This window comes from Urocitellus parryii, chromosome 1 (assembly GCF_045843805.1).
Source record: "Urocitellus parryii isolate mUroPar1 chromosome 1, mUroPar1.hap1, whole genome shotgun sequence".
Taxonomy (NCBI): Eukaryota; Metazoa; Chordata; class Mammalia; order Rodentia; family Sciuridae; genus Urocitellus; species Urocitellus parryii.
This window is the reverse complement of record NC_135531.1, coordinates 44,681,761-44,697,833: the sequence shown is the minus strand read 5'-3', so window position 1 is coordinate 44,697,833 and position 16,073 is coordinate 44,681,761. Positions and strand designations below refer to the sequence as shown.

General features: G+C 37.3%; 1 protein-coding gene and 1 long non-coding RNA gene across 3 annotated transcripts in view; both read right to left on the bottom strand.

Moving 5' to 3' along the window:
• The window catches only part of Gpbp1 (GC-rich promoter binding protein 1), a 66,536-nt gene that overhangs the window by 37,238 nt on the left and 13,225 nt on the right, over positions 1-16,073 (bottom strand). For both annotated transcript variants that reach the window (XM_077795741.1, XM_077795748.1), the window contains exon 3: positions 9,260-9,379. In XM_077795741.1, coding sequence (XP_077651867.1) covers positions 9,260-9,322 — 63 coding nt within the window. In that variant the 5' untranslated portion in view covers positions 9,323-9,379. The remainder of the gene's footprint in view (positions 1-9,259; positions 9,380-16,073) is intronic.
• Positions 10,750-13,419, bottom strand: LOC144253546 (uncharacterized). The gene is made up of 3 exons (XR_013343307.1): positions 13,367-13,419; positions 11,779-11,855; positions 10,750-11,644 (listed from the first exon to the last, which is right to left on the bottom strand). It is a non-coding gene; the product is annotated as an uncharacterized LOC144253546 (long non-coding RNA).

Sequence of the window (16,073 nt, the reverse complement as noted above, 5' to 3'; positions counted from 1 at the left end):
TTGGAACTATAGAGAAGGGTGGAGAAAAACTCAGGACTAAATAGCGTTGATACTCTAAAGCATTATAGAGAAAAGGTCCATAATCAATGGTGTGTTCAAAGTCTTCATAAGACCAGGAACTAACTACAGTTTTCCCAAAGTAACTAAATTTCTCTAATATTTCATTTCTTCTGTTTATATACATCAAAATACCCTCCTTGCTCTTATGAAGTGTTGAAGTATTTAATGAGACAATGATGTGACCAAACAGGGCAGTACCCAATATATAAAGAAGTACCTCATTATATACTACCATTAGTTACCACCATTTTTTGTTGTTGTTGTTGTTGTTGTTACTGGGATTGAACCCACAGGTGCTTACCACAGAGCTTATATACCCAGCCCTTTTTTTTTTTTTTATTTTGAAACGGTCTCCCTAAATGCTGAGACTGGCCTCAAACTGCAATCCTCCTTCCTCAGTCTCCTGAGTCACAGGGATTACAGGCATGCACCACCATGGCCGACATAAATTTTGTGATCATCTGGGAGTCAGTTAAGAATAATGATACTATCTAGCTGGATGCAGTGGCACACGCCCATAATCCCAGTGATTGGGGCGGTTGAGGAAAGTTTGAGGCCAGCTTCAACAACTTAGTGAGGCTCTAAGCAAACCAGAGAGACCCTGTCTCAAAATAAAAAATAAAAAGGGGCTGCAGATGTAGCTCAGTAGAAAAGCATCCCTGAGTTAAACCCCAGTAGCAACAATAACAACAAAAGTCAGATAAAGTTAAAACTTCAATTTAGGAATAAAATCTTAAAAATTCTAGAAGAGTTGGTAAATTATTTTGTATAATCTTGAAAAAAGTAAGGCCTCAAATTTCACCTAAGAAAAAACAATGCTACATAAAAATATTTGCATACAGAGTTTAAAGCTGGAAAACAAATGTTATAAACTAAAATTTATGTTACAAAAGCCTGAAAAATAATAAACTTAGGAAGTCAAATAGACATGTAGCATTCACAAGGCCCTGGGGAGAGGAGGACAGGAAAGGTTAAGATTATATACCATGTCCAAAAGATGACTGGGTTGTTGATCACTCTCCTCTGAGATACAGGAGGAAGACAACTGTTCCAGCCCAAGGGCAATATGGCTTCAGATGTTAGGTCAAGAGGTCCCCAAAGTTGCAAATAAACATAGTGGGCAGTGAGGACAGTTTTGGAAAGACTAAGAACATCAAAAATAAATTTGTTATGGCCAGGCACACAGCGATATATGCCTGTAATCCCAGAAGCTGGGTAGATTAAAACAATAAATTCAAGGCCAACCTCAGCAATTTAAGGAAGTCCTAAGCAACCTAGTACGTTGGGTACAGCTCAGAGGTAAACTGCACCTGGGTTAATCCCCAGTACCACCTCCCTGCCAAGAAGCAAATTTGTTGAGCCTGAGCTCTGCTGTGGCCTGCTGGAAACTATAGTGCCTTGATTCCTACCATGGAGCATTCTCTGTGTAGTTATCATATTAAAAAAATTTGATCCTGTCTTGAGATTCCTTGAGACAAAGCTCCTAAAACCCTTGGAATTTCCTGAATGGTCTAATCAAGGTTCAGACTAGAGGCTTGGAACTTGAACTCTATAAGGAAATTATAAAATTACAAAAACATTTTAAAATTCAAATTATATCCTGACCGTCTACAGACATAATGGTTTCTTTCTTCCCCCAAAGCCTCCCCCTCTCACCTGAGGGGAGAGGGGTTGGAGAGTTAATCATCAAAAGCCAACTATTTGACCAATTTTGCTTTAACAGGAAACCTCCCTAAAACCCCCCTAAATTGGGATCAAAGAGTTTCTGACTATTGCACACATTCACATGACAGGAGGGTAATGTAACCCCAACTCCACATGACAGGACCTCTATTTTCAGTACCATACTAGACTTCATCCTATGAATTTCCTCATCTGGCTGTTCATTTGCACCCTTACTATAATAAACTGGTAAACATGTTTCACTAAGTTTTGTGAGCTGTTCAAGAAAAACTATCAAATCAACAGTAGTATGGAAACCCCTGACTTTGTAGCTAAATCCGACAGAAGTATGGGTATCATAAAGAGCCACTATTGATGTCTCAATTAAGGGAAGTTCTATAGTACTAACCCTTTAAACTTACGGAGTCTAATGATACTCTGGGTAGCATCAGAATTGAATTTGAGTTTCGTTTTGTTAAGTTGTAGATGAACACAATACCTTTATTTATTTTTATGTGATGCTGAGGATCAAACTCAGCACCTCACAAGTGCTAGGCAGGCACACTACCACTGAGCTACAATCCCAGCCCCTGATTTGAGTCTTTAAAACACCCAAATGGTATCAAAATTAGTTCATGTCCAAAGAAGGAGGAAAAACTCACATCTTCTGCTCCCCTTCTACTTTAGCTCCACCTGCTTTGACAAGTAAGTTCAGTAAGAGAACTCAAAAGGAAAGAGAGAAACTTAAACGTTCACAGCTCTGTTAGACACAAGTACCCAGCTCTCTTCTAAAAACTTCCATAGGAGAAGACAGAGCTAAGCACAGGGGTAGCTAAAATTACTGATCACATAGGCAAAAGCCATGGCAGTGTAGAAAACAGGGAATTAGGAAAGGCCCAAATCTAGGTTGTTAGCTGGAGCCAGAGAAGAAAAGGCAATCATAATCTTTAGTTGAGGAGTCAGAAATGGAACAAAAATATTCCTAGCCACCCATGTAATTCCCTAGAGGCTAGTTTACTTAAAATGAAAAAATAGGGTCAATATTACACATATCCAATGGACACTCTATATTGCCTACCATCCAATGGCATATCCAGTATTGTCAAGCATTGGAACAACTTTCTCAAAATTCAACTCAAAGTTTAAAACTCATCTTCCTTCACTTCTTCACAAAACTTAACAGTTTAGTCAATGAAGGCAGCATAACCAAGGGATTTTATCTTCACAACCTTCTAGGTACAATCAGCATAACAAGAAAAGGGAATTACAAAATTACATAGACATTTTATAATTCAAGTTATATCCTAACTGTCTACAGACATAATGGTTTCTTTCTTCCCCCTAACATCATAAGAGTCCAGCTCATTCCAATGGTATCGTGATAGCTTGGACAGAGTAAAATTTAAGAAATTCAAATTTATTCTGTTCGGCCACAAGATTCTCTTGAACTGACATGGTCCTAAATCATGAAGACACTGACCATCTGATTAATCATACTGAGCACCAAATTCCCATGTAATAGTGTCCAATGTGAATCAAGGGAGAAGACACAATGGATCAATGTGAATTATGCCAAAATAACCCTCCCAATCCCACTCATTACAGAAAAAAAGTCTAGGTGTGAGATGATTTTTTTCTAAAGCAAAGTCACAGCTATTGGAATGGAATATTAAAAAAAAAAAATCATAGCTGTAAAAGGAGAGCAATAGCCCCAGTACCCAGAGAGAAAGGTGAACCATCCCCTAGAACACATACCATAATTTGAGTCACACAAGAACTGGGGATGACACTGACACAATGCTGGATTCATCACCCCTATCCACATGTTTTCAATTCAGAAAAATTCATGCAGGCCTGATGACATCAATAACAGCTCCTAACTCTGCATTTAAACACTAGAACAGCATAACCCTGTTTCATTCTGGTTGATAAAACTTCATATGCTTCTCCAAACACCCAAGTATTCTTAGGCTGTAGCATATATGACAAAAAGTAGGGCTGCAACTGCTTTGTGACACTGTGATTCTTAACAAAAATAATAAAATATTAATCTAAATTATGCTTAACAATAAAACCCTAACTGGAGTGACTTAGGTCATGTCCCTTTGAGTGCTAAGTTTGTATATGGGCTATTAATATCTGTCTCTGACAAATATGGGTTGTTTTTTGACCCAACTATTGGCTATTGGCTAACTATTGTAACACCACCAAAAACCAAGTCAATTTAAATCCTCCTGAAGTGGTTCTAATGGTTAATACAGTGACCAGCCCCTGTGTGGCTGTCTGGAAAATGTCATACTGTCTCCACTGCCAAAGACTTTTTCACAGTTGCCTGGATCCCAGTCTCCCCTTGTTGTTTGGGTTTATTGACAGTAGCCTTAATTAAATGCTGTGCAACCAAATCAAATGGATTTGGTTTTAGTATCTGCCAATTAATCAGAGTGGCTGACAAGAGTGGAACATCATGTGAAAATTTAAAATAGGCCGAGAACATGTAGGGCTGACAAGTAGATTGCTGGGATAGGCAATATATCATGAGATCTGAACATCCCTATACATTCTTCTTTGTACACTAAAAATGCAAATCCGTGACCACTCTTGTGTGGGTCACTTCTTAGGGCTATGTTTGCAGCAAGCAACACTGAAGGATAAGTAATATTCTCCTCTGGAACAAAGAGACCAGGTTGACTATAAATGTAATTACCTGATTCCCTAAACTCAGTGCAAAGGCAGTCTCCAGTGAGGCCCCTTCTTGTTAACTCCCAAGGATCTCAGGAGACATGAAGAACCAGTGCCTACATCATGCCTTTTTACTGCTTGCTACATCTTCAGTAATAAACTTGTCTATGCCCAAAGCATCTCTTGTCTTCCACCAGCATCCCTGAAATAGTAACAGCCTAGCTTGGGGTGGAGGCGGGGGCGGGTAGGAGGGATCCAGACCTTTCAAAGACTCTTCACAAACAGTAAACTGAGTGAATGGAAAGATAAAATATTATCATCCACATAAAAAGCCAACACAGACTATTACAAACTATGAATTAATCAAGGTTGCTAGATATCAGACTAACATAAGATACAATATATCTACTAGAAAGTTTTTAAAACATTTAAAATAGCAACAATGATGGACATGGTGGCATACACGTTTGTAATCCTAGGGACTTGGGAGGCTAAAGCAGGAGAATCACAAGTTCAAGGCCAGCCTCAGCAATTTAGCAAGGCCCTAAGCAGCTCAGCAAGACCCTGTATCAAAAGTAAAAATTTTTAAAAAAAGGGGGGGGCCCCCCGCTGGGTATGTGGCTCAGTGGTTAAACATCCCTGGGTTCAATCCCCAGTACCAAAAACTAAAATAGTAACAAGTCCTAAAAAGTCATAAATTCTACTCAAATATATGCAAAACAAAAAAAATTATAATATATTTTTTAGTTTTAGGTGAACACAATATCTTTATTTTGTTTCTATGTGGTGCTGAGAATCGAACCCAGTGCCTCACACATGCTAGGCGAGCACGCTACCTACTTGAGCCAATCCCCAGCCCCTACTTAGAGCTTTACTATTCAAAATATGGTCTATACACAGGCAGAAATCAGCATCACATTGGTAGTTTATTAAGATCTAGGCTCTACCAGAAACCTAATTAATCAAAATCTGCATTCTAACAAAATTTCCATGGAGAGGAGGGGGGGGGTACACTCATACACTGCTGGTGGGACTGCAAATTGGTGCAGCCAATTTGGAAAGCAGTATGGAGATTCCTTGGAAAACTGGGAATGGGGCTAGGGATGTGGCTCAAGCGGTAGCGCGCTCACCTGGCATGCATGCGGCCTGGGTTCAATCCTCAGCACCACGTACAAATAAAGATGTTGTGTCCGCCGAAAAATAAATTAAAAAAACTCTCTCTCTCTATCTCTCTTTCTCTTTCTCTCTCTCTCTCTCTCTCTCTCTCTCTCTCTCTCTCTCTCTCTCTCTCTTTAAAAAAGAAAGAAAGAAAGAAAACTGGGAATGGAACCACCATTGACCCAGCTATTCCTCTTCTCGGATTATACCTAAAGGACCTAAAAACAGCATATTACAGGGACACAGCCACATCAATGTTTATAGCAGCACAATTCACAATAGCTAAACTGAGGAGCCAACCTAGATGTCCTTCAGTGGATGAATGGATTTAAAAAACTGTGGCATTTATACACAATGGAATATTACTCAGCAATATAAAAAAATAAGATCATAGCATCTGCAGGGAAATGGATGGCATTTAGAGCAGATTATGCTAAGTGAAGTTAGCCAATCCCAAAAAACAAATGCCAAATGTCTTTCTTCTCTGATATAAGGCATATAAGGTGGGTGACTCAAAATGAGGTTGGGAGGGAGAGCAAGGGAGGAAGATTACCTCTAGATAGGGAATAGGGGTGGGAGGGAAAGGGAGGGAGAAGGGGAATAGCATGGATGTTGAAAGGAGACTCTCATTATTATACAAAATACATGTATAAAGATGTGAATTTGGTGTCAACATACCTTATATATAATCGGAGATGATAAATTATTGTATAATGGTGTATTAAGAATTATAATTTAAATAAATAAATAAATCTTTTTTTAAATTCCAGGTTATTTTCACATCAATTAAAGTTTTTTGTGTTTTGTTTTTGTTTTTTCTTCACATCCATCAAAGTTTTTTGTGTTTTGTTTTTGTTTTTTCTTCACATCCATTAAAGTCTGGGAATCAGGCATGAAAAAATTTTTTGTATTTTTATTACAAGAATATTCAATGCAATACTCTCTCTATAGTAGACAAAAGTTATAAACAATTTAAACTTGAATGGAGAAAGAAAGACACAAAATAGAATACTACACAAAGTCTGAAAAAATTAACACTAAAATCTCCAGGTATTAACATGGTAACAAAGGTCAAAGATAACAAGTATAAAAACAAAACAAAAAATCCTTTATGTAAGCTTTTAAACTATAAACAATACTATTTATTGATATTCAACACATAGCAATAAAAATGTGCACTGAGAATATCACTGGGGAAAAAACTAAAGCTGGAAAAAGTACTATGAAGAAGTAAACACTAGCAGGGCATAGTGGTGCCTATAATCCCAGCAGTTCAGGCGGCTGAGACAGGAGGATTATAAATTCAAAGCCAGTCTCAGCAAATTCGAGGTGCTAAGCAACTCAGTGAGACCCTGTCTCTAATAAAATATAAAATAGGGGTGGGGATGTGGCTCAGTGGCCCAAGTACCCCCAGGTTCAACACCAAGTACCAAAAAGAAAGAAAAGAAAGAAAAATATTTGCAACAAAATGGCAAATGAGTCCCTTAATATAAAAAGTTATTACAAATCACCAAGAAACAGTTCCACACATATAAATATTGATCATAATTAAACAAAGCAGATCAAAACAAAGTAGTACCATGTTTCATGTACTGTGTGTGGAGGGAAACAGCAAAAATATATTCAAGTATATGCATAAAAACATCATGGCACTTCACTTTTGAAAATGAGTCTATTTCCTAATAAGAAAGTTATTAAACTGATGCATTTTGGGACTGAGGGATGTGGCTTACTGGTAGAATGATGCCTACCATGTACCAAGCTCTGGGCACATATAGGCACCTATTCCGGCCCTAATACTTTCAGGCAAGTTACTTAGATGCTCTCAACCTCAGTTGCCTTGTTTTTAAATGGGGTGATAAGCAACTGCCTACCATTTATGACTTCTGTTACCTTCATATAAACTATTTTTCACAGTGACTGGCATGTAGTAATATTTAAAGAAATATTATTGTAAGGGGCAAGGAAGAGATCATCTTCATCCACTCTCTTACACTATTGTATTCTAGATTTTTAAAAAAGAGTTTAAAATTTTAAACTATTTATTGTAATACTACTTATGGATATTCAACACAGCAATAAAAACGTGCACTGAGAATATCACTGGAGAAAAAACTAAAGCTGGAAAAAGTACTATGAAGAAGTAAACACTAGCAGGGCATGGTTTATTTTAAATTTTCTCTGATGACTAGAATTTTTAAAAATCTACATAGTAAACTTTTCTACCTAAGGTTTCAATGAACTCAAAAGTTTCAATGATCAACCATCAAGCTCACTGAATTTGCTAATTCTCTTTAAGTTTAAAAACATCAATAGAAACACATTTTCAATGCATGCTGACATTGCTTATATTTTTAAAGTGTTAGTACAATATTATTGATCATTCCTTTTCTTTTTTGTTCTGTGTTTTGGTGATGGTGCTGGGGATTGAACCTAGGGTCTTGTGCATGCAAGGCAAACACTTTACCAACTGAGCTATATCCCCACCCCGATCATTACTTTTTAAACACTGTCATAAAAGAATCTACACTCTGCAGCCACAGAATAATAATTACAGAATATTAAAATACAAATATGAAAATGAAGCCACTGCAGAATATCTTAACATGTTTATTTTGTGTTTAGAAAGAAGAAAACTTTCCCTACTTTTTTTTTATTTCTTACCATCCATCTAACCATTTTAATACAAACAACACTCTTGGTATCTTCTTTCAGAATTACTATTCTGAAAAGATTCATTTGCCTGTTTTACAGAATTATTTTAGCATCTGTCCTAAAGTAAACTGATGGAAATGAGAATCATCTAAAACAAGGGAATTTTCCAGTTAGCTAAAATTTTCAGCATCTATAACTACCAATAGTCAAGATGTTACTTTTCAAACTGCAGGCCAAGAAGATTAAATCAATTTAATGAAAGATTAAATCGTTTATAGGAATACTCACTGCAATTCAAAAGCCAAGGCCCTGAGCCACAGAAAAAATAAGTCACATGCAATTTAGCATTTCACCACATGATGGGGCTAAAATTCTACACATCTCAGAAAACCACATCTGTGTAGTTCTGAAAACATTTTTACTCATAATTCAAAAGTCTTTATATCTCCGTTCCAAACAAAAATAAATGAAAGACTACCATTACACTAAAACAGAGAATGCAATACTTATTAATGTCTGTTCCATTTATTCAGGACAAGATTAAAAGGGGAGAAACGATACAGGCAAGCAAAAGTCTCCAGCAGAGAACAAGTAATTACAAATGGAAATCCATGACTAGCGATTTAAAAGATGAAAGGACAGAGCAGGGAGAAGACATAATAAAAGAAGTATCACAGGCTGGGTATGTAGGTTGGTGGTAAGGCACTTGCCTAGCATGCTTGAGGCCCGGAGTTCAAGCCACAGCACTGCAAAAATAAAGAAAATGGCAGCAAATGCTTGTGTTTGTCAGAACACTTTGGGTAAGGGAGAAAAAAAATCTCAAATACTCAAAAAGTTAAGAGTTCAGAGTAATAATCACTTTCAGGAGATAATATTCAATTAGGAGAATTCAGACTTTAGCCACTTCCAAATTCTCAGAATCAAAATCATCAGCATGATGGCCTATACACAAGTCACACCTCCAGCCCATGCCTTCACATTCTGAATATACTTGAGTATAACATGAGCAAAAGCGAAGCAGAAAGAGAGATGCAAGAAAGAGTACCTTTGTTGATGATGGTGGAGTAGGAAAATTAAGCCAGGCTGGAGCAAAGTCATGCTGCGCCATTTAGGTCCAGTCTCTCCAACTCAGTGAAACAAGGCTTCAACACCTCATGGCAAGTCCCTGTCATACAAAAATGGAAGGAATTAGACCTTAGCTCCTGGCCAAAATTATCTTCTTATACTATATCTCCTTTAAATTACAGTAATCCTACTACTATGAGATTCCATCTAATTGTTAAGTAGTGATTATAGAAATCCACTATTTTTGGACTGAGTTCCTGCCCTAGGCCCTAAAAGACCAGAACAGAAATCAAAAGGGAGTCACTCATACTAAAGTTCCATATCACCAAACTAAATAAATTTTTATTATGAAGCCTTCCAAATAACAAGGGAAGAGAGGCAATAGCCAAATTTTCCAAACAGACCAGTTTCAAACTGGCAGAAGAATACTGACACTCTCCCTGCTTTAAAAAGTAACCTATTTTATCACCTCCCCCCACCTTATAAGATTAACTGTGAAATAACTAACAAGCTTTTTCTCCTCCAACCCTTTTCGGTCTATCAAACCAACATAGACTCAACCCATTAGAACATTTGTTCTCTATTTTATAGAAATGTTGCCCAATTCTAGAATAGCAAATAAAGCCAATTAATATTTTAAAATTTGTAAATTTGTCTTTTCAAATAAAAATCTAGAATAGGAAAAATTACAGTGATAAAAATTAGATCAGTTGCAGAGAGTAAAGAGAATGACAATAAAGCAAAAAAAAAAATTGGGGGGACAACAGGTCAATAACTTGATTGTGATGGTTATGCCACTGTACACATTTGTCAAAATTGATCAAACTGTACACTTAAAGCTGGAGAATTTTGTAAAGTATACTTCCATAAAGATCATTTTTAAAGATCAAATAAACAACTAGAATCAAGTGACTCCTGATGTCATACATTATGAAGTACACAGTACCACCTATGATGTATTCTTGCCCACACCCCAAATGGAATTTGAATACAAGCTAACTACCAATCTGCCAGGAAATTCAAGAACAAGAAGATAAAGGACATAGGAACAGAGGGAGTAATCAACCAAATCCAAACAACAGATATGCAACAGGTCATGAAACTGAAGGAAAAACCTGAATAAACCCTCTAGATTTATTTGTTTTGATGGCCTAATATTTAGCTGGATTGATGCTGTATCCCTGTAGTCCCAGCAGCTAAGGAGAATGAGGCCCTAAGATATTTAGCAAGACCCTGTCTCAAAATTAAAAAGAATAGAAAGGATTGGGGACTGGCTCAGTGGTTAAGCACCCTGGGTTCACTCCTCAGTACCCTGACCCCCTAAAAAAACTGTCAGAAAGTAACCAAAACTTCTTTGAGTTCTATTATATAAATTCATGAAATTTGTGCTATATGTACATGTTAATTTTGAATGTGCTATATCTACATGTTAATTTTAATGAGCCCCACCCAGTGGCACAAACCTGTAACCCCACGGGCTCCACAGGCTGAGGCAGGAGGATCATGAGTTCAAAGCCAGCTTCAGCAACTTAGCCCTAGGCAATTTATTTTGTCTCAAAATAAAAATTAAAAGGGGGGCTGGGACTTCAGCTCAATGGCAGAACACTTGCCTAGCATGTGTGAGGCACTGGTTCAATCCTTAGTACCACATAAAAATAAACAAAGGCATTCTGTGCATCTAAAACTACAAATTTTTTTTTTCAAAAAATAAATAAAAGGCTGGGAATGAAGCTCAGTGGTTAAGTGCCCCTGGGTTCAATCTCCAGTGCCCCCCACACACACACACACACACTGTTAACCACACTAATATGACAATGAAGCAAGAAGCACTTTTATTCTCGAGTTTCTTCCATCATGGGAAAGCACTGATAGATCGCGTAAATCCCAGAAATGGCTTAATTCAACTAGAATATCAACATGTACAAAAACTGTATGTCTATACGGCTATGGTATGACCAAAAAGAACTGATGACTGACATGGAGATTCTTTTTAAAAACAGGGTTTATACACTAGAATCAATAATTACCATTGAGCTGTTTGCTAATGAACCATCTTTTAAGATAAAAAGGTAGCCATTATTAATATTTTTCAACTTTCTGACTCAAAACTACAATGTTTTATATTGTTTTAATTGAGCAGAAAATGATATACAGAAAGGCAATGGAATTAATCACTGTATCTCTCTGACAGAGGGAGGATGAAAAGAAAGAGAAAGGCAGGAAAGCAAGCAAGCAAAACTGTGTTGACAACTTAAAGCAGCCAGGCATGGTTGCATATGCCTGTAATCCCAAAGACTCAGGAGGCAGAGGCAGGAGAATCACAAAAGGAGGAGGATGGAAGCCAGCCTCAGGAACTTAGTGAGACCTATATCAAAATAAAAAAATAAAAAGGTATGTGGATGTAGTTCAATGGTTAAAAGCCCTGAAATCAACTCCCAGTTACCATCACCACCACCACCCCCCAAAAGAATTTAAAAAGCTAGACACAGTGGTGCATACCTATAATCCCAGCAACTGGGGAGGCTGAGGCAGGAAGATCCCAAGTTAGAGACCAGCATCACCAACTAAGCAAGACACTGTTCAAAAATAAAATTTTAAAAAGGAGGTACAGCACTTGCCTAGCTCAGAGGTACAGCACTTGCTAGCATGTGCAAGGCTCTGGGTTCAAACCCCAATACTGCCAAAACTACAGGAAACTATAATCACTGTCATAACAAAAATATTAAAACTCAGATACTGGACTTGTTTAGCCTCTTCATTAGTATCCTCACAAATACATTTGGAGTTCATGATGGCATCCAGTCTATTAAAAAGGAAAAGAGCCTGCCATCGTCACTGTCACTGTCATCACAGTGACTAAGGAGGCTAAGCAGGAAAGTGGCAAGTTCAAGGCTTACACCGGCAACTTTGTGAGACCTTTTCAAAAAATAAAAAGATGTGGGGTTGTAGCTCAGTGGTAGAGCACCCCTGCGTTCAATATGCAATTAACTCAAAAAAGAAAAAGGGAGAAAAAAAGACTGGGTACGCCAGTGGTAGCACTCATACTTAGCATGTTAAAGGCCCTAGGTTCAATTCCCAAAACTAAAAGGTGAAAAGTAAAAAGACGGAAAAAAGAATAATCATTATAAAAGAATAAAACTGTGATAATGAAAAGGAGGCCATTCGTCATTTCTGATCTGTCTGGAGGCCCAATAACTGATGAAATAAGAAAATGGACCCATGGCCTAAACACAGGTGTGGAAGGCAAAACACATATACATGTAGAAAGCCCAGATATTTTGGACTGAGAAACTCTAGGTATAGCTGATACAAAAGGAGGCAGAGTGGGACAAATGATTGAAAGGAAATTACATGAACAAACTCAACATATCATAGTGTACACGAATATGAACAAACATACAAGCATAGCAACCATACAAAAAAGAAAAGTAGATTATCTCATAATGTAAATAACAAGCTAATTTAGGGCGCTAGCACCACAAAGAGTTGTGGCTTTTCAGGGTGCTACAACCTAGCAGCCATTCAATAAGCAAATATACACACAACTCCCAGATTTTTATCACCTCATTCTTCAATTGGAATGGATCACCTAAAGTTTTAAGGTAGGCAGCAACATGTTAGAGATCATTAAAAACCAGTAACATGCCAGACAGGGTAACACAGGCCTGTAATCCCAGCAGCTCAGAAACTGGAGCAAAAGGATTGAGTTCAAAGCCAGCCTCAGTAAAAATGAGGCACTAAACAATTCAGATCCCGTCTCTAAATTAAATTCAAAATGGGGCTGGGGATGTGTCTCAGTATTTGAGTGTCCCAAATTCAATCCCCAGTACTCCCACTCCCCTCACCCCCCAAAAAAATACAATAGTAACACACCAGATGCAGTGGCATATGCCTATAATCCCAGGAGTTTTAGGAGCCTGAGGCAGGAATATCATGAGTTCAAAACCAGCCTCAGCAATTTAGTGAGGCCCTAAAAAACTCAATAAAATACACAAAAGAGCTACAGATGTGGCTCAATCCCCAGCACCTAAATAAATAAATAAATAAATAATAAATAAAAGTTGACATAAGCCAGGCATGGTTATACCTGTAATTTCAGTAATTCTGGAAGCTGAGGAAGAAGGATCACAAATTCAAGGTCAGTCTCAGCAACACAACCACACCCTGTTCAAAATAAGAAAGCTTCCATGGTAGGGGGCCTCCAGTTCAATCCCCAGTACCATAATACATACATATTTAAAAGGAACAAAAACAAGTAATTTAAAGAAATAACTAGCAAGATATAATTTTTCAAAATTCCAAAGAAAACAAATAACTTCTAGAACAAAAGGAGAGTATTCTCCTAAAGAGAGGGAAAAAGGAGACATCGTGTAAAACAATAAAATGATTTAAATCAAAACAAAAATAATAAAATACCAAGCAAAAAATTATTCATTCAGAGTTGCAGTCATAGCTCAGTGGTAGAGTGCTTGCCTAGCATTTAAGAGGCACTGGGCTCGATCCTCAGCATCACATAAAAATAAATAAAGGTATTAAAAAATACAGTAACTTTTTAAAAGGTTTTTTCTTAATTGTAGACGTACACAATACCTCTATTTTATTTGTTTTTATGTGGTGCTGAGGATGGAACCCAGTGCATCAAACATGCAAGGCAAACGCTTTATCAACTGAGCTACAACCCCAGACCCAGTAGTAACATTATTTTTTTAAAAAGATTACTCTCTTTCAATTTCCCCTATCACTGGGAGATCTACACATCTTTAAAAACAGGATACTCACTGGGTGCAATGGGACACATCTGTAAATCCCAACAGCTGGGGAGGTTGAGGCAGGAGGATCTCCAGTTCAAAACCTGCCTCAGCAGCTTCTCTAGACCCTATCTTTAAAGCTGGGGATGTAGCTCAACAGCTAGGTGCTACTGGGTTCAATCACCAGTACCCCAAAAAAAAAAAAAGATATTCACTGGGCCCCTTGAGCAAACTAAGGTTCCTGATCATGGTCTGCAAATTAAGACTAACTATAATGACTCTCTCAAATAAAGATAAATAATATGAAAGAACATACTCTAAATTGTAATCTAACAACCATTTTTTTTTATTTGTGCAGCAGATTAAACCAGGAGTGCTCAATCACTGAGCCACATATTTTGAGCACTTTTACTTTTTATTCTGGGAGAGGGTCTCACCTAAATTGCTGAGGCTGGCTTTGTACTTGCAATCTTCCTGCCTCAGCTTCCCAAATGGCTGGGATTACAGGTGTGTGCTACCCAGCCCTGTTAACAAATAGTTACTTTTTTAAACTACCAGTTATTTAGTGGTGAAACATGAATCCAGATAGCATGGTGGCTCTGTAGGAATACTGTGAGGATGGTATAATCTAATATGCAATTTTCTTTAAAGTTGTTTTAAAGCTGGGTGTAATGGCACACGCCTGTAATCCCAGCAACTGGGAAGATGAGACAGGAGGATCACAAGTTCACAGAGAACCTCAGCAACTTACCAAGGCCCTAAGCAACTTAGGGAAACCCTGTCTCAAAAAAAAAAAAAAAAAAGTTGGTTTAGAAATAAAAAATCATATTAACATTTTACATATTTTACATATATCAATTGATCCTCATGAAATAAAGGTATTTTCACCTCCATTTTACAAATAAAGGTATTTCATTCCCACTGTACAAAATTTTTAAAACGGGTTTTCTACCTTTGGCTTATAGAAGTTGTACCTAATTTTTTGGGGGGGAGGGGGGTGGTACTATGGATCAAACCCCAGAGCCTCCTGCATAATAAACATGCACTCCACCACTAAGCTACACAACCTCCTCACACCCCCACCCGCCCCAGAATTCATTTATGAAAATATAACTTCTATTTGCAACAAAATGGGCTTTAATCTGCAAGTCAAATGCTAAACCAACTTCCTAGAATTACAAAATCTTTATAAATAGAATACTACTAACAGTTTCCTTTTATATTAAATTTTTAAAATCACTCTTATTTAATATTACATGGTTTTAAAGATGAAGTTATTAAAATACCATAGCTATAGCATAAGACAGAAAAAGAGTAAAAAGACCACACACCAGGGATTGTAAATTAGTACTACTGCTACAGAAATCAGTATTGAACATCCTCAAAAGACAAGAAATGGAGGTAGCTGGGGTTGGGGATGTGGCTCAAGTGGTAGCGCACTGGCCTGGCATGCATGCGTCCCGGGTTCGATCCTCAGCACCACATACAAAGATGTTGTGTCCGCCGAAAATTAAAAAAAAAATAAATATTAAAATTCTCTATCTATCTATCTTTAAAAAAAGAATTTCTAAAAAAAAGAAAAGAAAAGAAAAGAAATGGAGGTAGCCAACCAGGCATAGTGCTGCATATCTATAATCCCTGTGACTAGGAAAGCTGAGTCAGGAGGACTCCAAATCCAAGGTCAGCCTTAGGGAGATCCAGCCTCAAATTAAAAAATAAAAACTAAAAGGGCTGCAATGTGGCTCAGTGGTTAAATGTCCTTGGGCTCAATCCTTATCAAAAGAAAAAAGACACTAGGACTGTGAACACAGTATGCCCCAGTTATACACCCTTGAAATTTATCCTAAAAAATTAAATAAAATCAGCATACTATAATTGATACATTCACAACCATGTTTACAGCAACACAATTCACAATAGCCAAACTATGGAACCAGCCTAGGTGTCTGTTAATAGATGAACGGATAAAAGTTTTATTCACACATAAAGAAGAATGAAATTATGTCATTTCTAAGAAAATGGATGGAACTTGGGGACATCATGTTA